The sequence below is a fragment of the Drosophila santomea genome, chromosome 3R (assembly GCF_016746245.2).
Source record: "Drosophila santomea strain STO CAGO 1482 chromosome 3R, Prin_Dsan_1.1, whole genome shotgun sequence".
In the NCBI taxonomy this organism is placed as follows: Eukaryota; Metazoa; Arthropoda; class Insecta; order Diptera; family Drosophilidae; genus Drosophila; species Drosophila santomea.
The window spans coordinates 17,357,660-17,382,809 of record NC_053019.2 but is presented as its reverse complement, the minus strand read 5'-3'; the positions used below and the strand labels follow the sequence as shown (position 1 = coordinate 17,382,809).

Below are 25,150 nucleotides of genomic sequence, written 5' to 3'. Positions count from 1 at the left end.
GGTATATTGTAAGTTGGTATGATGCAGATGCAGCCATGTCTAGACAGGCCTTTGAAATAAGCCTTACTAAATCGATTGGTAATAAAATCGATAAGTGTTTACTTCAACATTTCTACAGCATTTTTGCATTTTTGTGAAAAGTTGTTTGGATCTGAGAATCTTCAAGTTTTCTCGTAGCCCCAAACCCACTTTAAATGGGTACAAAGCGTCGCAACATCGAGGATGAGCTCTCACGCTTCGAGGCGGAGATCTCGAAGCCTCCCGCCCGCAATCTCTTCGTGCCCAACCAGGTTCGCCCGATCATAGCCGCCAACACATACCACAACACGCAGCACAAGTTGCAGCATCACCAGGGAATTGGAGGATCGCGTCTGACCGTACCCCCGCCTCCGATCCCACCACCACCCACCTTTATGTCAACCTTTGTGCCAACGGGCAGTGGAGGTGGCTCCTCTGCCAGCTCCAAGCCAATGTCGGCAACTCCCGTAGTCCTGAGCAGCGCCCCCAAGCTGTATCAGTGCCGGCAGTCTGTGCACGTGCCTACCGTTGCCGTCGCGCCCTCTATTGACATCAACGCCGTCTCTTTTGACGTGACGCAGAAGCTGAAGAAGCTTAAAGCGGAGAAGTCCGGACCCAATCCTATTGCAGAAGAGGCCATTAAGGCGGCGCGTGCATCATCGGCGCTGCAATCCTTCCAGACAACGGAGCGGAAGAAAAAGGACCGCAAGACTGTACGTATCGCTGGCGGCACAGTGTGGGAGGATACTTCGCTGGCTGACTGGCCCGACGATGACTTCCGAATTTTCTGCGGTGACTTGGGAAACGACGTCAACGACGAGGTCCTCACCCGGACCTTCAACAAGTTCCCCTCGTTCCAGCGGGCCCGGGTAGTGCGGGACAAGCGCACGGGCAAGAGCAAGGGATTCGGCTTCGTGAGCTTCAGAGAACCAGCCGACTTTATACGGGCCATGAAGGAGATGGACGGTCGCTATGTGGGCAGCCGACCTATCAAGCTGCGCAAGAGCACGTGGCGACAACGCAGCCTTGACGTGGTTAAGAAAAAGGAGCGCGAAAAACAGGTGCTGCTGCAGGCGTTTAACTCCATGACCTGAATCTGAGTGCGCATACCCTGTCCTTTAAGCTAGTTTCGGTCATTTTGACGTAGCAAATTATATTTCGATGTTGCTGCCAAAGATGAGCAATAAATTTACGTTTAGCAATTGACTCAATAACTTTTATTAAAGGAACTACAAACAAACCCTTCCCATTACGAGGTAAACCAGTAGCACATTTGTAAATCGGCAATTAAGCGATGTCTAGATATGTTTAAAAAGCTTAAAAGGGGAAGCAAAACTAACTATATTAACGTAAAGCTTTTAGTACCATTTGGACTCTTCCTTGCCAGCGAGGAGAGGTCTCCGCACCGCATCGCCGTCAGCTCGATCATCACTACTTTCATTTTCATTCTCTCCTGACAGTCGCTGGTACTTTCCCTCTCTGCTGGGCCACCTCACCAGCGGTTTGCCGGCATCAGGTGTGAAAATGGAGGGATAGTATTGTCTGTAGCTTATATAGCCTGCACACAGACCAATCAGACCGCCGATGGTCACATCCTGCCAGTGGTGGTGGTAGTCGCAGGTGCGACTAACTGCAACCAGCAGTGCGATGAACAAAGGTATCACTGCGATGCAGAGCCGCCAGGTGTGTCCGCGTCCCCGGATATCGAAAGCGTGCAGCTTGGCGCCAATGTAGTAGGCAATGAAACCAAAACTAGCAAAGGCGACTAGATGTGGCGTATGAAAACGGTTAGCGGGCATCAAGGAATAAATTTCAGAATTCAACTTACACGAAGAGTGTCCGCTGGGGAAGCTCTTGCGGCCTTCGTTTATGTCGCCCGGAAGACCTGTGCAATTGAAATCCAAGCTGGAACTGTCTAAGCCACTTGACGTTGTGTTAAGCACCATTACGCCATCGGGAAAGCAGCGGTAGAAGTAGTCTGGCCTGGGGCGCCCCACTGTTATCTTTAGTACGCTTGTGGGAATGCCATTCATGCACAGGGCCAATGTCCAGGCCCAGCTGGCGGCTCTGAAGTCCCGTTTGTCTTTTGTGTACCAGTAGAAGGCGACAGTGACCAGAAAGGGAGCCACTATGACCCAGAAGAGCAGTTCCCCGCCCCTGACGATGTCCGGCCTCCTTGGATTCTTGTATAGCCACAGCTCTTCTTCATGGATTTCCCGCTTAAAAGCTGTCATCGTCTCCAGCTTGCTGTAGATATGAGTCATGCGTGATGGACTTAGTCAGCATTTGGAATGTAACACAAAAAACTCACAAGAAGGCAATGACAAGGAGAACGCGGAGTACAAAATCTACGGCATCGCTGATCTTCGTATTGGAGTTCCCTGTGGTGGGACTTGGATCCCCTCGCTTTTCGGGCTGAGCGTAAGTGCTGTCCGCGTTCATAGCAAGTTCATTGCGCCACATTTCGTCCTTGGACTTGGTAATTGATCCTGTGTGCCCGACGTCCTCTGCGGCACTGTCGCTGGATTCTCGGCCATCCTTGCCCGCAGGCATTTCGTTAGTCCGTTGGGAATATCTGGTTGTCAGCTTCGGTCTGGTGTTTGTCGCCTAAATAATTAAACAGATAAGAAGCAAACGACAAGTCATTAATAGTTGCAATTATTCGTAGGATTGAACTAAATCCGGTGTGATAAAAGGCCTATCTAACTTTTTTACTTCATGTACTTATGATTTGCGGATGGGGAAGTCTATTTATTGATGAAGTAGTGAATGCTCTTGGAGAGTATACCGGAATAGTCATTCAAAACCCCCTTGGTGAAGCGGTGGCCAGGTGTGAAACGTACGATTTTCGCGATTAGATAAAATTACTGAAAAAAAAAGTCCCCATATGAGAAATTAAATTGAGATAAATATTTTACTAATCATTTTTGCGATAGTGCCACACTAAAACTAAACTTTGATTCAATATTTTTGTGGGTATTCCTCGAATTATTCATAGCATAAGCATAGCTTTTCTTTCAGTGCACACTTGGCCACGCTTTGCGTCAATGTTTGTCATCAAACGCGGTTACGTATGGCCAGAGACGTGTGGATGAACGTATAGTATAGTGCATGGCTATATCGTATAGGAAGCCGATGCCATATGCACACTTGGTGGATTTAAGCAGCTAGGCTTAATAAACATTAGCGGCGCACCTGCTCCTCGGCTGTGCCTCCGATATTGCCGTTGCGGTCGATTGGATTTTCGCAGCGGCGACTTCGTAGGTCCGCTTTACAACTGGCGGGCATTATCACGGAAACCGATGCGATCTCCTAGAATTTGGGTATATTTGAGTTGACTTTGGCACTGTTTGCACTTGGGGCATGCACTTGCTGCTGATGCTGTTAATCTCAACGTGTTTTCAACTTGGCTGCTTTCCGACTGCGGATGAATGCTAATGGCAGGGCTTTTTATAAACTTTCTCTAATCTCGCGACAGCATTGTAAAACAAACAGCGAAGCAAACCCCTTCACATCACCCCTCTGCGACAACTAATGCTCAAGAAAACAACAACAGCTGTTTGCCCTTTTGGTTAGTCGGATTAGCCCGAGAGTTTGCAGCTTCGCAGTTTTACCTCTTAATTGGACATGACCGGGTTTGTGGCGGCAGCAATTAAAAGTTATTGCGAAAAAGACGGACGCACGCGACAAATGCAAACATTTTGCAGACTTTTTCTTTCTCTTCGTTTTGATTTGATTCGGTGTTTAGTTTGCAAACCAGAATCGGGCTGGCGATAACGATTGTTATCGACGGGAGTGCCAACTTGGCGCATAGCAATGATAAGTCAGGGTTGTTGGTGCAATCATATGATTGAAAAATCTCCGTCAGACCGAAATATAAATAAATAAAGTTATTTTCGCTTGCAATGAGCACCAGAAACAGCGAAAAGGAGGCCGCTGGCCAGCTGCTGGATAACTTGTACCTGGACATGTTCCACCTCGTCGAGGAGCACACACAGTGTCGGGTTAATTTGGAGCAAAGGAACGCCAGTGGGGCGATTCTCCTGGCCCGCACCAGATTTCAGCACGGAGGCAGCCACTGCGTATCCACGGCCCAGATTCCCACGGAGAACAGTGCCGAGTTCAACGCTCTCTGTCGGGTGGTGGACTCCACGGATGGCATCTCAATCGAGCGACAGAAGGTGGACAAGTCCAAGGGCTTCGTGGAGCCCCTCCACTGGTTCTCGTAAGCACTGATAACGCCTATGTGGGTCAATGTGATAACTGTTTTACACCTTTTTCCAGGGTTCTGCCACCGATGAGCTTGCGCAATGCGGTGTCCAAGTTCAAGGATTGTATAGAGCTGGTCGCCGAGAGCACTAATCTGCAGCGGCAGCTGGGAGAAGCGCTGGATTGGATTACAAATCTGCGCAGGAGTGCCGTTCTGAACTAGACTAGAATACTTATGGCGTACACACAATTTTTAAAATGTTAAGAATAAAGTAGATTTGAAAACCCTATTAAAACAGCTCTCTTATGATTCTAACAAGAGATTCGAAGAAATATCTTAAACGTCAATTTCATACTTACTTGACATTTTCAAATAAATATAAATGACGACAAAAATAACTTTTTGTAGTATCAACTAAAATATATTATTAAAATGTACTTAACCAATAAGTTTTTCCGAAAATATTAATGCTGTTACTAAAGCCCATAAATTGATTTCAGATGTCTTAAAAAATAAACCAAACATAAAACTTCCACAATCCTTATGGTTTCCAGTAATGGAAAGAGTTTAAAATAAATAATACAAATACTGCTGTAAGCAATCTTTTCAGTGTACGCAGTCAAATTATTATGCTTGTTTAATTGATCAAGTTCTATCAAATTCTTACTATTTAAATTTGATATTTTAGTAATATCCAATTTGAAATATTTCCGCCAAGGGCTAAGCGCTCTCATGTGCGAGGCTGCCACTCGGCGAGAACCAGCAAGTGGGCAGCACCGCGAGTTCTACGCGTCAGCTGTTTGGTTTGTCAACCATTTTTCGCTTCGTGTTCTTAGCGAAAATAAATTTGAACGCGTAATTCACTTGTTACATTTGCGGAGTGCATGGTGAGTGCCCAGCTCAATGGTATTTGAGTTCCTTCGCGTCTCAAGATCCGTTTCTAAAATACAACTGGAACAGAAGTTGGGGCTCTAAGCCAAAAATCGATAATTGCTATACGAAATAGAAGCGTACAATTGAATCTATTAACAAGTAATGTAATCACATTCCAGCCCAAATAATATAACATATTGTGCGGGAGCATGCGAGCGGAGGAAAAACGGAGGAGCAGATAACAGATAGCCAAGCGACGCCCAAAAAGTCACAGATAGAAGCGCAAGAAGAAGCTGCAGCGCGGGCCTTTGTTGTTGCGTCTGCAGCGGATCCAGGGCACTTCCAGCGCGCCCTTTTGACCCACGCCCAATCACATACGTGCCTGCCACCCACTGCGAACATGAGCGGCGCTCGGGATCAGGCGGATCCCCCGCTGCTCCAGCTCGAGGACGAAGTGGATCTCATCGGGGACTTTGTCAAGGACCAAACGCCACCTACAAGCCAACTAGCTCCGCTTCTAAATGGATTCGAGTCGACTAGCAACCAGTTGACCACCAAAGTTGAGGTAATTGCACTCCCTTTTTCAACCTCACCCACTGCAATAAGAACTGACTTTTTCCTTTAGATCAACACTATTGGTTTGGGCAAACGCAAGACCAGGAGAAGAGGCAGAAAGGGGCGGGAACCCATGCTATTGTCGGTGGACGACGAAGAGGATGAGGAAGAGACGCAAGAGGAGAGGAACCAGTCGAACGGGCTGCCGCCAGGGGAGGAGAGTGCCGGCGGCGATGCTGGTATTCAGAAACCGCAACTGGATAAGTTGGTTATGCTCCACGACGACCAGACCGACGACGAAGATGGCGAAGAGGCAGTGCTGTTGAAGAGAAGCTCAAACCCGCGCAACCAGAGATTCAAAGTTCGCACTGAGGAGAGCAGCGAAAGCACCCAACAGCCCCAGATCATTAGTCACATTGCACCCGCGAAGGTAGCATCGATATCTCCGCTAAAAACCACTTCGCACACTGCCCTCGTCCGTCATCCGCATGACGAGGCCGACGAAATTTGCCTGGTGCCAGAAATCGACTTCGAGGGCATGTCCACGGACGCCGGCAGCGACAACCGGGAGTCACAGCCGCTCTTGGGTGGAGGCAGTGCCAGTCACGGCAGTCGCATCAGCGAGCTGTTGGGTGGACTAGGACGCGGGCACGATCATGTGGAGTTCGTGTCGAACACATTTGGCGGTGAGTGCGCCTCGGTTTAATGAAGTCGTACAAGTTGCATTTGTACTAACTACACCCATACTACATTGCTCCCTTGTTTGCTTTGAGGCTTTACTTATGATGATTATCACTTCTACGGCCGCATATGGTGGTTCTATTTAAATAGGTAGAAGCACAGAACAGATTTGTGACTCTAGTCTTTAGCTTTAAACTAGCACTTCTGCCTCTGTAAAATATATGAATATAAACGTATGCATCTAGACTATAATATCCGTCCAAATGAACACAAAGAATTAAAGCAATGTTTACAAATACAGTGCATAAAATTCAGAGTCTACACAGGCACTCTGTTCGACCCAAGCATTTCCGTCCGCTTAAAAGATTATAAACATGATATTTCCTTTTCTTGTTTAAAACCTATTGCAAATTTATTATTTACTTTTTAGAGATAATAGAAAAGTTTATAAAACGAATACTAACATAAGCGTAAATAGTAGTCGCTATTTGAAAATTAGTTTTGTATGTCCTTGCAAAGATAAATAATATTTCTTCAATACAAAACTTATAATGATAAAATCAAAGGGTTTTCTAAGATTTAATGTGCACGGATCTAAAGCCTAATTGTATATATGTAGAATGTGTTGTGGGAGTGATTTGCACTGCCATATGTGTATCGTCTCGATCTCGGTGACTTTTGTGACTCAGTTGATTGTTTTGCTCTGCTGCATTTAAACATGTGAGTAATACCCCCTCATTTGTTTTAGTTGCATCTCGATATGACTTCTGAAAGCAATTTATAATGTTTTAGTGAATTCTCAATAGGTTTATATCACTAGATACACACAGTTTGCTAGCCTTATGGCTGCTAGTCCTATAGTCATCGCCCCACATTTCAAAGTATTTTTTATACTTGTATGGTTTCTACTAGTCCCACTTTTTTCGACTTTAAACAACAAAATTGTGTGTTGTAAATGTTGGTGTACTTGGATGTCATCGTGGTCGTCTGTAGCTCGGGTTCGAAGTCCGTTAGGGAGCATTTAAATAATTTCAAGGAAGGCTCTTCAAAAATGGAACTTGTTCCTTTGGCAACTGTCGCCAATTGGACATAGCCCAATGTCGAAGACCAACATTAAGACGTTTCTCAGCCAGGAGCCATTGTCTAACACTATAGCAGCCAAGTATCCTGCCGAATCAAGAGACGATGAGCAGCCCACAACAAGCAAGGATGCGCTGGAGAGCAGCTCCTCGGTGCCCTCCGCCTCGGTGCCCTACGCCTGCATCTGCTGCGAGAACAAGTGCCAGCTGGACAAGGACTATCTTGAGACGCAGTCCGACAAGGAGGGCACTCCGCCCTTTCTGGTGAACTCACCGTCAATGGCGCGTGACTCCAAAGATACAGTAACCGTTCGATTCGCGGCTCCTCGCTGCAATTGCGCCAATTGCCCGCTGAGGAACTTCTGTAAGTGGGGGGTTGGCCCTTATCGAAACGCTTTGGCTATGCTAATTGTGACCTGGTTCTCCTTTATCAACTGCCAGTCGACTCGAAACCTCTTTGACTGCCGGCGCATTTCATTTAACTGTGGTTTCATGGAACTTTTGTCGAGCAGCAGTCGCGAAAACTTCATCCAGCAAGTGTTCTCAATTTGCCAGGACTTGCAGGGCGATTTTAACGACAACTTTGATTTCATAGGTAGCGCCGAGAGGATTTGCGTAATCTGCAGTCTTATAAAAAATTGTTTGATATGAGGGAGAGTCCAATTGTAAAGTGTTTGGTTGGGGCCTTGAACTTCATCGCAGTTTAAAACGCGTTTACGTGCATGTTCGCTTCAATTATTTTTATCCAACAGCTGGCACGTCAATGCCGACTGATTTCGTTTTCAGCCGTCGTTAATAAATTATTAAAACCATAATTCTAAAGCAAATGCGTCCAATTTAAATGAACGAACAGTCTTTTCTTACACGCCGCTTGAGGCATGCGAATCTTCGTTTTACGCACAAACTTCTTCAGTAATTTTAAGCTTTAGCGCAAATGTGTATTTGATTTAATTTGATTTAATTCTATTTAATTCTATTTAATTTAACTTTCAATCTTACAGATGACCCGCTTTTCTCGGAGATTGTGGCGAAGGCGGAGGGTGCCATCGAGAATGGTGTGCTGCCCGAGCGCATTTACCAGGGTAGCAGTGGTTCCTATTTCGTGAAGGATGCCTCCCAAGTGAGTAGGAAATCGAGCCGGAGTTCTTTTAGCCGTTCTTGCGCATAACGTAGGAGTTAGGTCGTCCAGTGCTGGGTCTAACTTCGTTTATTTTTTACTTTTCCGCGCATAGATAAATAAATCAGTTAATAGGGGAAGTTCTGCAACTATAAGCCTTTGCAAAACTTTTGGTTTTTTTCTGAAACAGTAGAAACATATTTTAGTAGAATACCCGGTTATACTTTATATACTATTTATGTAATTTTAAGCGATTTCTTATGCTTTTCCTCAGCAATGTCTGGCTGTATTTAAGCCAAAGGACGAGGAGCCCTATGGTAGACTGAATCCAAAGTGGACGAAATGGATGCATAAGCTGTGCTGCCCGTGTTGTTTTGGCCGAGCTTGCTTAATTCCCAATCAGGGGTAAGATAATCCTACTTGAGTTTATTCATCAACACGACTTGTAATTATTCATCATATACAAATTGAGTAAATTATTTCATTTGTTAGGTACCTGTCCGAATCAGGAGCCAGCTTGGTAGATCGAAAACTTAATCTAAATGTGGTTCCAAAGACGCGTGTGGTTAGATTGGTTGCCGAGAGCTTTAACTACGCCCGCATTGATCGACAGAAGGCGAAGCTGAAAAAGCGCATCAAGGAGCACTATCCGTCGGCTCACTTCAACCGAATGAGCCTTCCTCTAAAGGTGAACTGGACTAGAAAAACAAACCGATTAACCAATTAGGTATTAACCAATTTAATTCCTTACAGACTGGCTCCTTTCAGCTCTTCGTGGAGGGCTACAAGGATGCAGACTACTGGCTGCGGCGCTTTGACAGCGAACCTTTGCCGCCTTCAGTGGCCAAGTCATTTCAACTGCAGTTTGAACGTCTCGTCGTTCTAGATTATATTATACGCAACACGGACCGGGGCAACGACAACTGGCTGATCAAATACGTGGCACCTAAGATCACGACCCAGGTGGGTGGCACCGGCGGCAGAACCATGCACGGAATTGTGAGACCCAAATTGCCCAATGCGTTGGGGGCTTCAAAAATCGTTGATCTAAACGAAGTGCAGGCTATTCCAAATACGGCGGCCGATGGTCGCCAAATAAACCACCTGGATGGTGGAGCAACCACCAATGCACAGCAGGACAGCAGCAGTCTGAACAGCAGCGAAGATGAACCCTCCTCGAGATCTCCTTCGTCGGAGCCCGATTGGAACGTGGTGAACTCTGCATTCATTCGGATCGCTGCCATCGACAATGGCCTCGCCTTTCCATTCAAGCACCCGGACTCTTGGCGAGCTTATCCCTACCATTGGGCATGGTTGCCGCAGGCGAAAACTCCATTTAGCGAAGAAATAAAGGAGCATGTGCTGCCACAGTTGTCAGATATGAACTTTGTAGAGGAGATCTGCACGGATTTGTTGTACCTCTTCCAGCAGGATCGTGGCTTTGACAAGCGTCTCTTCGAGCGTCAGATGTCGGTGATGCGGGGCCAGATTCTTAATCTCACCCAGGCTCTGAGGGATGGTAAGTCGCCGGTGCAACTGGTCCAGATGCCAGCGGTTATTGTCGAGCGGTAAGTACTATATCTGCATGATTATTGATTGCCGGTAATGTTTCTCAATATTTCAGATCCAGTGGCAGTCGTTTCTTTTCCTTTACGCAGCGCTTCCAAAACAAGAGCCCTTTCTTCTCTTGGTGGTAAATTGCCGATTTATTGGTACTTAGTCGCATCATATACAAGCTTCTGCTTTTTTTTTTTAGCTAAATGGAGTGTAGCCCCTTCCAACCCCACCAAAAATCAAATCGAGCAGCTGGCTACTACCGTCTCATATTTTCATCATGTATATGCGATTAATTGTTCTTTAGTATATTTCCAAATCGTAATCGGTTCTGTCGGCAAGTAGCCCAGAAATGTATTTTGTTGTATATGTTAGTTTCTTTCGCCAAAAAACAAAAAATGTCATATTTAATAATTAATTACTTTTATTACGAGCTTATGGGATAACTTACCCGTACAATGGTTACATATTTAGAAAATATCTTATGTTTGTGAAGTGCTTGTATAGTCAATTGTTTTCGCATAAAATACGAAAATCAAGGGAAGATCCTGGAGTTTTGTGAGATAATATGAAAGAACTCGCTCAAGTGGATTACACATTACTTTATTACTTAATTTAAATTATAAAGCATATAGGTGAAAAATGTAAAGATCATCTACCCTCGTTAGCACTTCATTGTTATTAGCATAAGCAAACTTTTCCAAACTATAACCTAATTTATTTCATATTGTACGGTACGTTGCACACCAAACTAGTTGATGGATTCGGGAAGATAAATAATGTGAAAATATATATATCAACCAAAATACAGATGTAAAGTATTTAATTGTATGTAAAAGGCAAACCTTAAATATAAACATTAAACTCAAGCTCTTTTCAAATATATGTATATACCTAATTATTTAATTAGAAAATATCTTTAAACTACCAGCAGACGTATTAAAGTCCTAAGAACTTGTACTAAAATTTAATCACTATAGGAGCCAATCGTCTGACGCATCGGATGTTAGTCTACTAAGTAAGACAGCCTCGCTTTTCTGGACCTCAATAACATTGCATTGAGTGAGCGTTTCGTTTTTAATGTCTATTTCAACATATGGAATTTGGGATTCCATTGCATTGTTGCCAGCAACTATTTCAGAGTTTGGAAACGAGTCTGGTTCCAGGGGTTCGTTTTTAACTGGTATTTCGCAATCATTTTGAAAACACTCTTCTTCTGTAGGGCTAGACATAATAGTTACATGATCTGTTATGCTATCTTTGTTTCCTTCGAAAGCATTCTCTTCCACGGGGCTTAAAAACACTTCAATATCTGAACTAAATTTAGCAAGAGCTCGTTTTGGCGTAGCTAGGAAAGTGGATATCGACGGCTGATACCCTGTACTCAGCATACATGCCCGACCTTCGTACTTGTACCACTGTGTCGGCACATCTCCAGTGACAAATAGGTCGCGACCCACAGGAACGGTGCTTATGACTCGCTTTGGCTTGAGGAAGCGTACAAACCGCTCCAACTCCTTGTAGCTGGAGTGTTCCGAGTACTCGATGCCGATGGTGCTAATTCGCTTTCCGTAGGAAGGCTTAGTGTTTTTTTCCCACCCACTTGGCCTTATGCCCAGCAACATATCATATTGGTCTTCAAATAAGCTAAAGTAATCAACCAGGCTCTGAAACCAAATAAAATCCTTAATGAATTGCTGCAATAGTAAGGTTGAGCCTGAGCAATTTTACTCAAAAGCTTGATATTTTTAGAAATATACTATAGACCTACCGGATAGCTGATTTTTCCCATTGCAACAACATGCAAGTTTGCTTCGCGGGGATCTTCTGTTAGCACGGAATCCAGTTCTGGCCATTTCAGACATCTTACAGCAGTGCTGCGATTGCTTTCCGTCCAAACTCTCAGAGTGAACTCTTTTGCCAGGGCAAGCCATATCTTCTCCTTTCCTATCACATAGGAACCGCAGACGATAAGTATTCGTTTAGATGCATTTTTCTCTAAGAAGACGCGCACCAGATCAACCGCTCGGTCAACGCTCTCGCTTTGGTGGCAAAAGTCGTAGTTTTTGTTCAGATACGTTGTATCCAGATAGAGCAGGTCGATGTTTGCATGGTTCCAGAATATCGGTAGTGATTCCATGTCCGCGCTAGCCCGAAAGTCTCCAGTATGCAGTATGCACTCGCCAGACCTCAGTTTAAAGAAGAACATAAGTGCTCCAGGACAACTGAAAAGAAATATCAGCTTGGTAAGCCTCCAAACAAAAATAGCGATTGCTCTTACTGGTTAGCTTCCAAAGCGGTTACTTCGACGCCATCTACTATCAGGGTCTGGTCCACATCTATCTCATAAATGTACGTTTCATCGATTTTAATAAATGTTCGCACCAGGCGCGCTGTAGTTGGACTCACGTAGAGAGGATAGCAGAACTTTTTAGTCAGGCCGATGTAGTGATCCGCATGAAAGTGGGTGAGAAAGTAATGTGTGACTCTATCTATATCCCCAAACTGAAAACCATCGACACAGAAGGTTGTACCCTCCACGACCTTATAGGGCGGGCAAGGCTTCGGTTTTTTTTGTTTGCGTCCAGTTCCTTTTTTAGAGTTTTTGGCCAGCGGGCTTTCCTTTGTGATTGTAACCGTTGATGAGGGTGAAGAATTATTCGATGAGGATTTCGTGGGGACGTGTGAAATTTCCTCTCTGCATAGACTGTCTTTGGGACTGCATAGCTGCGCTTCTGGTACGGAAGCCTCTGGACTTTTAAGCTTCGATGCTATTACAGGGCAACTTGTTTGACAGGGTGAGGCTACTACGGAAGGTTTTGTTTTGATGGTCTGCTCGTCCTCGGAGCACAGGTCAATTACGTCCGATTCGGAGAGGGCGTTCTCCTTGCCTTTCGCACGGCGACTAGGCTGCACTCGCTTCTCTGACGGTATCGCCTCCAGCTTGTCCGTGGCGGCGAAGGAAATGGATGTAGACTCCTCGAACAGGCGCTTGCGTCCCCTGGGATTTCCTTTCCGCTTGGCCAACGGAGGATCCACCGTCTTGGAGGAGGAATTTGGCACCATGTTAACTTTGTAGTTCTTGACAGCACTTGTAAAAAAGCTATCTATGCGCAATTGACCTGGCAGCGGAGTCTTCTTGCTGGAACGTTTTAACGCAGTGCTGGCTATGATTGGGCATGGTTCCGCTTTTGGTTGGATTTTTTTTGTCGTGGAAGCCGCACGAGCTCTTCCCCTTCCTTTTTGTTCTGGCGTTCTGTTCTTGGTCGTGGGCGGTGGTTCCGGTTGGACATTTTTTCGTGTAGTGGCCTGCAGATCTGCAATCGCTTTTATCTTTATTTTTCCTATATTGGACATCTTGTTTACAAATAACTCAATAGCAACATCATGCCAGGATCCCACATGTTCGATTGCCCGATAGCCAGACGAACTGCTTGTTATCATATCGAAAAATGAGATGGCGAGTTCTACCCAACCCAAGGTACCACTAATAATTGCGAGCGAAATTTGAATTGCCCAATCTTTAAAAACAAAACGTAATAAAAATTTTATTAAGTATATGTGAGTCTCCTAAAGGATGAATTTTCTGAATGCATTAAGTACCAATGACCGTTTAAGCACTATTGAATGAGCGTAATATCGTTAAAATTCTACGAATTCCGTGTTGCTGTAAAAAAATTAGGGATTTTGTATTTGTTTTTAGAGTTACATTATCCAAATTATACTGTCTTACTGTTTTTGGATTGGCTCAAATTCTTAAACTTCGGCACAAAAATGATCCGAATAATGGTGTCACATAATGTAATAACTTCGAGCATGACATATATATTACTGTGTCAGAACTGATACTTACGGTTAAATAAGAGTACAATTTCATTATATACATGTATGGAGGCGCATTTTCATATAAAATTATTAAATTTCGATTAGTGGTATTTATATTTATATATTAACATCAAGCGTAAGTACTGCTTGAATGTATCGTTTCATTGTGTTATCGTTGTTTTGCCATCTCTGTTAGATTATTACAACAGAACCAAACAAAACAAAGCAACAGAACGGTGAAAAAAAAGCATCTTGCTTTGGGGATTGTTACACTGGGTTTCTTTTTCCGTGCATTCAGCATGGCATGGCGATCCGTGGGAGCCAATAATGAAGACCTTATACGCCAACTGAAGGGTGAGCTCTGGCATTCGCTCTGTATAATGGGAAGAGTTAATAATAGAACCGAATTCCCAAGATCACGGCGTCATTGCAAGTGATGCGGTGGCCCAGGCGATGAAGGAAACCGACCGCAAGCACTACTCTCCGCGCAACCCCTACATGGACGCCCCGCAACCCATAGGTGGAGGTGTCACCATCAGTGCTCCTCACATGGTAACTTAAAATCAAAAAGCCCACACTCACGATTCATTTAGAAGGATACCAACATAAGTTGGTAATTTCGCGGTTCTTATACTAAAAACATTTCTGTGGCTCATCTTTGTTAGGCTGCAAAGCTACGAGATTAATAGTTGCACTTATTATTTCTTTCACTTTCTTAGCATGCCTTCGCCTTGGAGTATCTACGTGATCACTTGAAGCCCGGTGCACATATACTGGACGTGGGCTCTGGATCTGGCTACCTAACAGCCTGCTTCTATCGTTACATCAAGGCTAAGGGAGTCGGTGCGGAGACCCGGATTGTGGGCATAGAGCACCAGGCAGATCTGGTACGTCTGAGCAAGGCCAACTTGAACACCGACGACCGTAGCATGCTGGACTCCGGCCAGTTGATAATCGTCGAGGGCGACGGCCGTAAGGGATACCCCCCGAACGCACCGTATAATGCAATCCATGTTGGAGCAGCTGCTCCCGACACGCCCACCGAACTCATCAACCAACTGGCCAACGGCGGACGCCTCATAGTTCCAGTCGGCCCCGACGGCGGATCTCAGTACATGCAACAGGTGGGCAGATGCTTTCGAGTAACTGCTGGAATAATATGAATCAATTTTCACAGTACGACAAGGACGCTGATGGGAAGGTGCAGATGACACGTCTTATGGGCGTCATGTACGTCCCCCTTACAGATCTTCGCTCCTGACTGCACAGAGTGGGAAGGTCGCTAGTTGTGGTGCTGGTGCTGGCTTTTATTCTATACCACATTTGGGCTTACTTGTTAAATAAATAAAAAAAATATATAATACCTGAATTGCTTGTTTTCACGTTGAGTCCAAATACATATGTTTTCTGAAAAAGCCCCGGCTTTTATGTTTATGGTTTAGAACTAACTAATTAAGCTGCAAAGAATTGATAAAATATTGATAATTGATAAATTCATCAGCAAAATCATCAGAAAAATATATATAGAAATTAAAACTCGTTACTTAAGGCCAATTTTTCACAGTGTTGTTATCCAATAGTGTATGTTTTTATAAGTTTTGTATTTACCATTCGCACTAGGCGGTTTCTACAATTTCACTTGACATTAATGTCAAAGTCAAGTTCAGTCGGTTGTGAAAATACTATGAAGGGCAGTAGTCGAAAGGAGCTCGACCTGGAAAGGTCTCCAAGCGGTCACAAATTACATAAAAAGTCTTAAAACGCGAATTATTAAATAAGCAGTTTTTCATATAGTAAATTCGTTGAAAATCAAAAATTAAAATGGCAGGAACGGTCAGGCTTAACCTTAATGATGTGGTGATGTCCTTAGGGCAATAAGGGTTACGTAGTTTTATAGAGTGTGTTTGGAATGTTTTTTTGTGTAACCGTTTACGTTATGTTATAAGGCAATCAAGTTGTGAGTCACGTGATATTAAAAACATTTGTATATGATGTATCTTGTTTCACTTATTTCCTTAATTTATTAATTAAATTGCGGGCAATGTTAAGAGAAATGATGGTGAAGTTTTTTTTGGAAATAGTATTACTCCTTGGGTAAGTTGTGGCAAGCTCTGCCAATGTTAAACTGACATTCAAAAATCAAAACAATCCGCATTTGAAACTTTCGTCTGCGAGTTTTGTTCCTTTTTGAAATTTTTGAAAATCCAATTGGCGGGTATCGAGTGACGACCTAGTCTGACCGATAACGGCGTTGTGCATCGACTATCGACTGGTGCCATCACTAGTGCCAGAATGTGGCAATTTGAAAACAAAAAGGCAACTGAAATGAGAACGTCTTGCAATGAAATGCCCGACAAGGACGAGAGATTCCGAAAAAAGTCATTGTCGCGGCGTTCTCTGTACGCGATATCCTTGCACAACACTGGTCAGCGGCTGGACGACGGAGCAGCCGATTGGCTTTCCCTTAATCTTAAAGAAGACATTACAAACCTGCTGAACGAGGCGGGAAAATACATGCGGCGCATCCGGGAGCGCCTATTGAACCTGTCCCACATTCAGCATGCTGTCCGAATGGACGACAACCTGCGTCCTGACATTTTTTTCAGGCTGGTCCATTGTGACTATTGCACAAGGCCTCTGGCCAAAAATGTACCCAGAATCATCAACGAAGCTGTAACCAACGAAAATGAGGATATACCTCTCGTTACCGGGCCGGAATCCATACCGCAGATTTCTTTGAATCCGTCTCCCGTCCACCACGGCTGGTTTAAGGTGGAGCGAGTGCTGCTAAGTTCCTATAAGCACTATCCCCTGACCAAGGAACAGCAGTCCTTCTTCGAGTTGGTTACCGAGGCCTGCGTGGGCACATCTGATTCCCGGCGCCAGCGGGCCCTCCAAACCCTCACCACTGATCCCTCGATAGAGGTGTTGCTGCCCAGGCTGACCATGTTCATCGCGGACGCAGTGGCTATCAACGTGAAACAGCAGGACATGACGATGCTCCTTTACCTTATGCGCATGATTAGATCCCTGTTAGGAAACCATCGCTTTAGCTTGTTGCAATATGTGAGTATTTGGTACTGAGGAATAGGATAAGCTGAAGAATGCATCTGTTGCATTGCAGCTCCACCTGCTCCTGCCAGCCGTTCTATCCTGCGTGCTGGCGAAACAAGTGTCCGCATCTCCTGACGTGGATGACCACTGGGCCTTAAGGGAGTACTCCGGAAATATAATGGCCCATATAGGGCGCCAGTTCGACGCTGCCGACACTAGCATCCTGCCCAGAGTCATTGGGCAAGTACATTATATTTAATTCCATTCTTCACTTTTGCCCCCTATAAAGTCAGATAAATGGCATCTTTAAATACTTTTCCTTTCTTTGAAAAATTGTAAATTGAACTTTTGAAAAGACCTGGTTTTTTCTGGCTGTATTCTGCATTGACTCTTTAGAGGAATAAATGGTCGTTTTACTTATAAATTCTTGATCATGATCACTAACTGAGTGGATCTGATCATGTCCGGCCAAACAAAAAACATCTCTTAACTGCATGCCTAATCATTCGATTTTTGTCTCCAATCTTCATAGCTAACACTCTTTGATTTTTAAATATACTTTTATATTCTAGGGTTTACAAAAAGGCGCTATTGATGAAGCCACTGACGACGGTGTTCGGAGCAGTCATTGGCCTGGGAAAGTTGGGGAATCACGTAGTACGTGCCTGCATTGTGCCTCAATTAAAGTATCTATCTGAACACACCGCGCCTTACATGACCACCGACAAAGACAGACTGGCAGCAAAGTACATTCGCCATCGGGTGGTGAAGATGTGCGCTCCCGTGCTTATAAGTTTACATCAACCACCTGATCTGCCAGAACAGTACATGGACACATATGGATCTTTGGGCCTGCTGTTGAGCGATTCCGTTAAAGTGATGCGTATGAAGATACAAACAGTGGCTGACGCCAAGGCGGAGGCAGAAGTGGCGTTAAAAAAAATGGCTGCAGAACAACATTACACCAGAATGGCAGGAGTTCGATATGTCAGCTCCAATGGTCCTATCTCTGGCAACCAGCTGCCCAGCAATGGTGTTCCTCACACAAGCCAAACATCCCAATCTGGCTATTCAATTCATCCTATAAATGTGAATACCCAAACGCAAAATTCGTGCAATCCAATGCTTCAGTACCAAAAGCAGGCCACTAATTTGAAGCCTTCGGACTGCATGGTTTCCCAATCGATGCAATTCAGAAACGCTTTAATTCCGCCCACTTCCCAGCGCTCCGTTTCGCAATCAAGGAACGAAATGCTTTTAAAGCCCAACAATGTTTGTGTTCGTCCACCCGCCATAAATGGATTTGGTCGTACGCAATCCCATAACGGCAGAATGCCCATTAATTACTTAGTTTAATAGCCGATCTCTGTAAAAATATTCATAACTTTAATAATAATAAACTTTTTCAGTTTTCATAATTTTTCGGGACCGAGTGCTGAATCTAGCAATCGTCCTCAAAGGACTGCTTAGAAGCCTTTAGAAAAACAAATCAAAACCGTACAAATCAGTGAAATTTGACTTTAAAATTAGTAAGAATAGAAGAAGAAAATTTGGTTCAATAATAATTTACATTTATATGTAGTTTTTACAACATTTTTTTTTATTTGATTAATAGCTCTTTCTCCATAACATTTTTTCGGAGACTGATTTAGTGCTTTGATTTAGCTTTTTGAATTAGTATGGTTTTGTAATCCTATTGCGATTATGAGCATAATTAGCTCCACCGCCGACAGCAGGACGAGAGTTGGATCCAGTTTGGCGACGACCAGGAGTAGCCACAAGACGAGGAGCAACTGGGCGAACAGCTGGTGATTTAGCCTGGGATCCAGGGGCTGGTCGCACTTCGGGGAAAGTAATGGCAGCTCCTGATGAAACATCCCCAGCAGAATGAGCTTCCACCGAGAATACAGGTTCCACTTGCGTTATATGGGTTCCCTGAGCAAGGACGATAAAAACACAGATCACGAAAACAAAGTGGAATGACATTTTTCGTTTATTTTTACTTGAGATCAAAAATGAATTTAAGATCTTTGTAGGGCAACTGATGGTACCTGTGTATTAGCTTTCTTTTTTATACGCTGGATTTTCATTAAAAAGTATAAAAACAGCCAGAAGTTTAGAATTACTTTTAGGGACTAATGATATAATTAGTTGAAATGTGCTTACTGACTTGAGAATGCAACAAATCATATTTGCGGGAGTTTCCCGTTTCTATATACATTAAATACTTTAAAATTTACTTAATGTGAAATATTACTCAATAGCCTCATTAACACGCTTCATATTAGATGAAATTATAGTGACTAAAAACTATATATATTTTATTATTAGGTTTTTATTATCAGGTTTTTGTATTGACGTGTGGTTAGTTTTACGTTAACACTTATAAGATTGATATTTATTATAACTAAACCTAAAGGTATACTAGATTCGTTAAAAAGTATTTATAGGAAGGGTTTCCGGCCATATAAAATATATATATATTATTAATCAGGATCAATACCCGAATCGATCTGGCCATGTCCGTCTCTCCGCCTGTCCGTCCGTATGAAAAACTTTTTGAAACGCCCAGAGTCCAGAGTAAGGGATATAAAGACAAAGTTCCAGGTCCAATTGAAGTTTTATTCAGGAGCCATTTTTTTTTAGGTATCTCCATCTTTTACATAGGTTTTTTAAAAGATTTCACTATGAAATATGGTTTTAAAAATGAGTTCAAAATACGTGTATCGACAAACACATTTCTGACGTTTTTCATCTTACAACTTGTTTTTAAAAAACATAAAAAATGCGCTTATAGAAATTCTTAAATATCCTTGTTAATACTCGTAGATGACGTATTCAGATTACCAGCCTGTCAAATTATAAATATTGCGATAATTTTGCTGTAAATTTTTAAATACTGGCAGTAATTAAATGGATAAACAATATTTTGATGTACAAGTTTTTATTTCAATTGTATTTAGAAGTTAAAAGTAAAGTTTTTAAAAATTTGTATAAATCGATCTTTTTTTGCGACGGTGTTACTGCAATGGCTTCACATGCGTAAATTTGTAGTGCAACCTAATAGGGCTTGTGGCCAAGGTGATGAGTCTGATGAATGTTGCCGTGACCAGAACCAATAGCAACTGGTGCCGCCACTCCATGGGGATGGCGGATTGGAACCACTGGGGCAGCCAGCACTCGGGGAGCTGAGATCACGACTCTAGGAGCAGGAACGACCACGGTAGCTGGACGATTGTAGGATACCGAGGCTGAATGATGAAGACCAGCCAATCCTGATCCGATCACACGATGAGATCCTCCGACTGGAATGGATCCTGGGCCATGGCTGTAGATCGGCCGTTGCGGTTGGTAGACTGATGGATGTCCCTGAGGAACAACCACAACCGGAGCTCCGGACGAGGCGACCCCAGAGTGGACTGCTACCTGCGACTCCCGTTCAATGGACAAAACATTTGATCCTTGAGTCAGGACAAATATAGCGCTGAAGATAACAATGTATTGGGCTACCATTCTGGTTTTTTGGGATTAGTGTTTCAAGTTAGACTGATGCCTTCAATGTGGAAATGAATGCTTTTATAGTCGAATTTAAGTATTTACACTTTTTATATAATTACAAAATACCAAGGCACTTTATTAAATGATAATCATGACATCTAATCATCAGAGAAAAGTACATTTGCCTTTGAACCTTTCACGAAGATACAACTGGAGTTCATTGGTCTCATTATTTCACGAGAAGATAATCGTTTACATTAAGGAGATTTACAAAGCTATAGAAAAGACCCGCTCTAACAACTTTTGATCGGTCTATAAACTTTACAATAATTGTATAGTTTTATTTTTAAATTGTTTATGCTAACTATACATACATTAAATGCATTTTTTAAACAAATAAATTATTAGTCAAGTAAACAGCTTAGGGCATTTATTTCTCAAATGACAAATAAAAAGGATTATATCTAATATCTCCGGTTATGTGAAATTAGACTTTTCTAAGGAGCGACAAAATATAATTTAATAAGATTTGCCTTGAAATTTCTTATTAGTATCTACAACTTTAGACCAATTTCAATTTTATCCAAGGTATTATTTATGATATGTTGACACTGGTGAATCAATAATGTTGACAAAAACGCTACTTCATATCTAATATCACAGTAATAAACTATGCTTCAATTTCAACTTAGAAATACAATGATTTTCAACTGTTGAGCATTAGATCACAATTACCTAATTACCCAAATAGTTGCATTTAAGATATTCCCAACTGATATAAGAGTATTCATATATGCTTATCAAAATTTTATTTGCAGAGTATGGCTATTAGATATAGAGTTATGAAAGAACAGCGTAGATTTCATTTAAATGAATGGGGTTTGGAACATTTTTTCGGATCGGGACAGAATGATGTACAATTTTGAAGGTACATTTAATGTGGTTTCTGGTTGCGGTTGCGGTGGACATTTCCTGGGGCAGCTCCGCCTGCGATTGGACGACCATAAGTGCCTGTAGAAGAACGACGAGGAGCACCACCATGAGGACGAGATCCGGCCGCTGAAACGCCGCCCACTCGACGGGATCCTTGAATAGGTCCAGAGATGGATCCGTGACCAGAAACAGGACGCTGAGAGTGAGAAGCACCTGAGTGGCCACGGGTAACACCAACGACATGAGCTCCAGATGAAGCCACTCCAGATGAAGCGGCCACTCCAGAGTGATGCACTCCCACCAGAGTCTCCTGCTCAAGTGGCGAAATATTTGATCCTTGAGCCAGGACGATTGTGGCAATGAATACGAAAATGAAGCGGAGGGCCATTTTGATTTTCAGCTTTGTGCGTATTGCTTGTAGGACAACTGATGGTTTTAGTTGGAATTTGTACCCTTATATACATTTGAACACCCGCAAATTTAGGGAGCAAATGCGTGTAATTAATTATTTTAAAATAAATAATATCTGACTCACCAGTCTCAACCATCTAAATAATTTGCTCCTTTAATTCTCTTGAATGTTTATTAAAGGTTTATGAACTTAAAAGCTTTGCTTTAATAAATTTCAATGGAATATTTTAGTTTCAATCATATTTTTATACCCGTTAGTCGTAGAGTAAAATTGTATTATACTCGTAGATCCGTTGAAAAAGATTTAACAGGTAGAAAGAAGAGCTTGCGCCGTATAAATTATATTTATACCCGATGCTCGTAGAGTATACTAGATTCGTTGAAAAGTATGTAACCGGCAGAAGGAGGGTTTCCGACCATATAAAGTATATATATTCTTGATCAGGATCAATAGCCGAGTCGATCTGGCCATGTCCGTCTGTCCGTCCGTCCGTCCGTTTGTCCGTCTGTCCGTCCGTATGAACGTCGAGATCTCACAAAAGCTAGAAAGTTGAGATTAAGCATTCAGACTCCAGAGACATAGACGCAGCACAAGTTTGTTGGTCCATCTTGCCACGCCCACTTTAACGCCCACAAACCGCCCGAATTTGCCACGCCCACACTTTTTAAAAATGTTTGGATATTTTTAAGTTTTTTTATTAGTCTTATAAATTTTTCTCGATTTGCAAAAAAAAAAAAAAAACGCCCACAAGGAGCACCACGCAGTTGCTAAACTTATATAAATTGGGTTTCTTAGACTTATTAACGAGCTTTAAAAAAATTAAACGAAGGAATTGGTTTAATATTTTTTATTTATGTTATTGTGGTTTTAAACATTCAATTTTCATTAGTTCCATAGGGTTTCTATAAAGTGTGTCAAACGGATTCGCAGATTGATTCGGGTAGAGTATTTGTAGGGCTCTTAGCCATGATGGCGACCATAGTAGCCATTTCCGTGACCAGCGCCCACAACGACTGGGGCAGGGACTCCATGGGGCTGACGAATGGGAGCCGCAGGAGCAACCACCACAGCAGGAACCACCACGGCTGCAGGACGAGCGTAGGACACAGCAGGACGAGGTGCTGCCACATAGGGTTGTGCACCAGCCAACCCTATTCCGACTCCGTGATGAGCGCCGCCCACTGAAACTGGAACTTGAAGTTGGCCATGACCGTAGGCAGGAGCAACGGACTGGACCACAGATGGATGACCTTGCGAAATGATTGCGACAGGTGCACCAGAGTGAATTGGCACCTCGGCTTCCTGCTCAATGGGCAAAAGATTTGATCCTTGGGCAAGGACCAATATGGCACTGAAGATTACAATGAAGCGGGCTGCCATTTGGATATTTGGATATTTTGCTGATTGTTAAACAACTGATGCAGTCTGCTGCTTACTCTGGACTTTTATACGAGAGAAAAAACAGAAAGTCAGAAGTTCCAAGAGCTGTAGTTCATAAATTTCAAGTAATTATTGTAAGTGCTGTCATGCAGTGACATCCAAATTCTAAGTTGACCCAGTTTATTGCACTTTAAACCGATTCCACATCTTGATTATGAAAGGTAATGCAATTTAAATAATACAAGGCAATTACTGCTTCGGCCCTAATTAATTTACAATTTATTTAATGTAATCTACTGTAATTATCTAATGTCAACTAAGTAAAACAACTTTGTTTTGCACCTTTTATATTATATATGTATATATTATATATTTATATTGAAGTCCATTACTCAAAAATTCCATATATATTTAGTGTAGCGTAAAACATTTATTACTTATTATATAAATAAATCAGTTATCGTAGGTTATTAGTTTATACTAGACTCGTTGACTCCAGAGAAGAATGTGATCTTTATCTAAAGCAAGGCGAAGTGAAATAATGGGTATCTAATAGTCGACACTCGACTAAGGCGTTTGTTATAAATACTGTATTTTAAGTTCAGGTAAGTTAAGTCCATCTAATAATTTATAGTTTGTTAGTATGGCATAAAATGTGGCTGATTTCAATATGAAGACCTGTTAAACCCACCAGTTGTTTATATGCTAAATAAATAAAGTTATATTCTGGGTTGCATAATTGAGATGTTCTGATAACGAAGAATGTCAAACTTTTTTTTTTATTAAAAATCTCTCTTTTTCTTAATGCCTCTTCAGTTCCGATATATGCATACGATTATCATACAAGTACACCCAAATTTGATCAAATATACCAAATAGTAAACACCACCAACAACAACCACATTATTTCATTTGACAACAATATATTTCGAGATAGGAAGACTATACAAGTCATAAAAGGATATAATTAAGAATATATGGTCAGGTTCAGTTATTTTGAGCTCAGAATTAGTGGGCACTGTGAGCGCTGGGGAGATGATGACATTCGTGCCGGCCGATGTGTCTCAAAACTGCAAGTAAACAATGATATCATTTGTGTCATAAACAGTAGTTTATAAAAAGATTATAACCAACCTGGCTTGAGTTCATTGCGGCGCAGACAGTTCAGAATGGCCAGTTCGCAGGAGTTCTCCACCTTATAGCAGAGATGTCCATCGGTGGCATAGGTGGGACTATGAACCCTGGGGCAGTGGATGGTGGCGTGGCAGTTGCGATGATGATGCAGGTGATGTACACCATGAGTTCCGTGAGTTCCGTGAGTTCCGTGATATGGTGCCTCCAGATGGTGGTGGTGATGAGGGGATCCGTGGATGAGATGCTGATGATGGGATCCGTGAATGCCATGAACTGGAGCCTCGAGTTCTTGGTGGTGATGGTAGCCGTGATAGTGGTGGTGCGGAGATCCGTGGATCAGATGATGCGATTCTGACAACTGATGATGATCGTGGGACTCAGATAGGTGATGATGCGATTCTAGGTGATGATGGGGTCCATGCTCGTGATGATGCGATTGAGATTGGTAGAGATGTCCCAATTGATGATGGTGTCCTACTTCTGCAGACAATGGCTCGTGATGAAGGGAGTGATGCACTGAAGCATCTTCGACAGGCAGGTATCCTTCCTGGGGAACCTCCGCTTCAGCGCCAATTATATCAGATCCGTGCAAAAAGGATCCTTGGGCAAGGACCATCCAACCACTCAGAAGAACAAGGAGACGCAGAGCCATATTTGCTTGCTGAAATTACAATTGTTTCGTTACTCGTCAGCCAACTGATGCTGATTCACAGGAACAGTTACGGTTTTATACCCAAAGCACACAAGAAGCCGAGTCCAATAATTTAAACTTAATAAGAAACCCATTTTAATTAGAATTTAATTAAAAGATAAGAGCCGCAATAGCA

General features: G+C 42.8%; 12 protein-coding genes and 1 long non-coding RNA gene across 16 annotated transcripts; 5 read left to right on the top strand and 8 right to left on the bottom strand.

The window, feature by feature from the left end:
- Window positions 1-69: 69 nt before the first annotated feature.
- Window positions 70-1,224, top strand: LOC120454070 (RNA-binding protein 42). The gene has a single exon (XM_039639081.1). The coding sequence runs from the start codon at window positions 195-197 to the stop codon at window positions 1,110-1,112; it is 918 nt and encodes a 305-aa protein (XP_039495015.1). The 5' UTR covers window positions 70-194; the 3' UTR covers window positions 1,113-1,224.
- Window positions 1,221-4,110, bottom strand: LOC120454068 (phospholipid phosphatase 5). 3 transcript variants are annotated; one of them, XM_039639080.1, is made up of 4 exons: window positions 3,981-4,110; window positions 2,330-2,625; window positions 1,847-2,265; window positions 1,221-1,783 (listed from the first exon to the last, which is right to left on the bottom strand). In XM_039639080.1, the coding sequence occupies exons 2-4, from the start codon at window positions 2,569-2,571 to the stop codon at window positions 1,377-1,379; spliced, it is 1,068 nt and encodes a 355-aa protein (XP_039495014.1). In that variant the 5' UTR covers window positions 2,572-2,625; window positions 3,981-4,110; the 3' UTR covers window positions 1,221-1,376. The 3 variants fall into 3 exon arrangements, with proteins under 3 accessions (XP_039495014.1, XP_039495013.1, XP_039495012.1); XM_039639079.1 differs by lacking the exon at window positions 3,981-4,110 and adding an exon at window positions 3,633-3,785; XM_039639078.1 differs by lacking the exon at window positions 3,981-4,110 and adding an exon at window positions 3,214-3,533.
- Window positions 3,837-4,523, top strand: LOC120454073. Its single transcript, XM_039639084.2, has 2 exons — window positions 3,837-4,243; window positions 4,303-4,523. The coding sequence occupies exons 1-2, from the start codon at window positions 3,924-3,926 to the stop codon at window positions 4,448-4,450; spliced, it is 468 nt and encodes a 155-aa protein (XP_039495018.1). The 5' UTR covers window positions 3,837-3,923; the 3' UTR covers window positions 4,451-4,523.
- Window positions 4,524-4,975: 452 nt separating this feature from the next.
- On the top strand, window positions 4,976-10,501 carry LOC120454067 (phosphatidylinositol 4-kinase type 2-alpha). 2 transcript variants are annotated; one of them, XM_039639076.1, is made up of 9 exons: window positions 4,976-5,115; window positions 5,281-5,666; window positions 5,727-6,342; window positions 8,418-8,536; window positions 8,808-8,938; window positions 9,026-9,221; window positions 9,287-10,101; window positions 10,158-10,226; window positions 10,290-10,501. In XM_039639076.1, exons 2-9 carry the CDS (start codon window positions 5,502-5,504, stop codon window positions 10,291-10,293), a joined length of 2,115 nt encoding a protein of 704 aa, XP_039495010.1. In that variant the 5' UTR covers window positions 4,976-5,115; window positions 5,281-5,501; the 3' UTR covers window positions 10,294-10,501. The 2 variants fall into 2 exon arrangements, with proteins under 2 accessions (XP_039495010.1, XP_039495011.1); XM_039639077.2 differs by lacking the exons at window positions 4,976-5,115; window positions 5,281-5,666; window positions 5,727-6,342 and adding an exon at window positions 7,222-7,780.
- Window positions 10,502-10,893: 392 nt separating this feature from the next.
- LOC120454066 (DNA cross-link repair 1A protein) lies at window positions 10,894-13,522 on the bottom strand. Its single transcript, XM_039639075.2, has 3 exons — window positions 12,369-13,522; window positions 11,859-12,312; window positions 10,894-11,754 (listed from the first exon to the last, which is right to left on the bottom strand). Exons 1-3 carry the CDS (start codon window positions 13,442-13,444, stop codon window positions 11,062-11,064), a joined length of 2,223 nt encoding a protein of 740 aa, XP_039495009.1. The 5' UTR covers window positions 13,445-13,522; the 3' UTR covers window positions 10,894-11,061.
- A 586-nt stretch (window positions 13,523-14,108) lies between these two features.
- On the top strand, window positions 14,109-15,281 carry LOC120454071 (protein-L-isoaspartate(D-aspartate) O-methyltransferase). Its single transcript, XM_039639082.1, has 4 exons — window positions 14,109-14,266; window positions 14,328-14,464; window positions 14,632-15,036; window positions 15,090-15,281. Exons 1-4 carry the CDS (start codon window positions 14,212-14,214, stop codon window positions 15,171-15,173), a joined length of 681 nt encoding a protein of 226 aa, XP_039495016.1. The 5' UTR covers window positions 14,109-14,211; the 3' UTR covers window positions 15,174-15,281.
- Window positions 14,934-15,492, bottom strand: LOC120454074. The gene is made up of 3 exons (XR_005616587.1): window positions 15,457-15,492; window positions 15,277-15,369; window positions 14,934-15,058 (listed from the first exon to the last, which is right to left on the bottom strand). It is a non-coding gene; the product is annotated as an uncharacterized LOC120454074 (long non-coding RNA).
- Window positions 15,493-16,154: 662 nt separating this feature from the next.
- LOC120454112 (transcription initiation factor TFIID subunit 6) lies at window positions 16,155-18,326 on the top strand. Its single transcript, XM_039639141.2, has 3 exons — window positions 16,155-16,978; window positions 17,037-17,206; window positions 17,539-18,326. The coding sequence occupies exons 1-3, from the start codon at window positions 16,205-16,207 to the stop codon at window positions 18,320-18,322; spliced, it is 1,728 nt and encodes a 575-aa protein (XP_039495075.1). The 5' UTR covers window positions 16,155-16,204; the 3' UTR covers window positions 18,323-18,326.
- Window positions 18,327-18,640: 314 nt separating this feature from the next.
- LOC120454185 lies at window positions 18,641-18,975 on the bottom strand. The gene has a single exon (XM_039639265.1). The coding sequence runs from the start codon at window positions 18,950-18,952 to the stop codon at window positions 18,641-18,643; it is 312 nt and encodes a 103-aa protein (XP_039495199.1). The 5' UTR covers window positions 18,953-18,975.
- A 1,051-nt stretch (window positions 18,976-20,026) lies between these two features.
- LOC120454181 lies at window positions 20,027-20,479 on the bottom strand. Its single transcript, XM_039639262.1, has one exon. It carries the CDS (start codon window positions 20,477-20,479, stop codon window positions 20,027-20,029), a length of 453 nt encoding a protein of 150 aa, XP_039495196.1.
- Window positions 20,480-21,398: 919 nt separating this feature from the next.
- Window positions 21,399-21,803, bottom strand: LOC120454083. Its single transcript, XM_039639094.1, has one exon. It carries the CDS (start codon window positions 21,783-21,785, stop codon window positions 21,399-21,401), a length of 387 nt encoding a protein of 128 aa, XP_039495028.1. The 5' UTR covers window positions 21,786-21,803.
- Window positions 21,804-22,724: 921 nt separating this feature from the next.
- Window positions 22,725-23,306, bottom strand: LOC120452893. Its single transcript, XM_039637351.1, has one exon. It carries the CDS (start codon window positions 23,187-23,189, stop codon window positions 22,770-22,772), a length of 420 nt encoding a protein of 139 aa, XP_039493285.1. The 5' UTR covers window positions 23,190-23,306; the 3' UTR covers window positions 22,725-22,769.
- Window positions 23,307-24,197: 891 nt separating this feature from the next.
- On the bottom strand, window positions 24,198-24,975 carry LOC120454203 (histidine-rich glycoprotein). The gene is made up of 2 exons (XM_039639300.1): window positions 24,324-24,975; window positions 24,198-24,259 (listed from the first exon to the last, which is right to left on the bottom strand). The coding sequence occupies exons 1-2, from the start codon at window positions 24,973-24,975 to the stop codon at window positions 24,198-24,200; spliced, it is 714 nt and encodes a 237-aa protein (XP_039495234.1).
- Window positions 24,976-25,150: the final 175 nt, after the last annotated feature.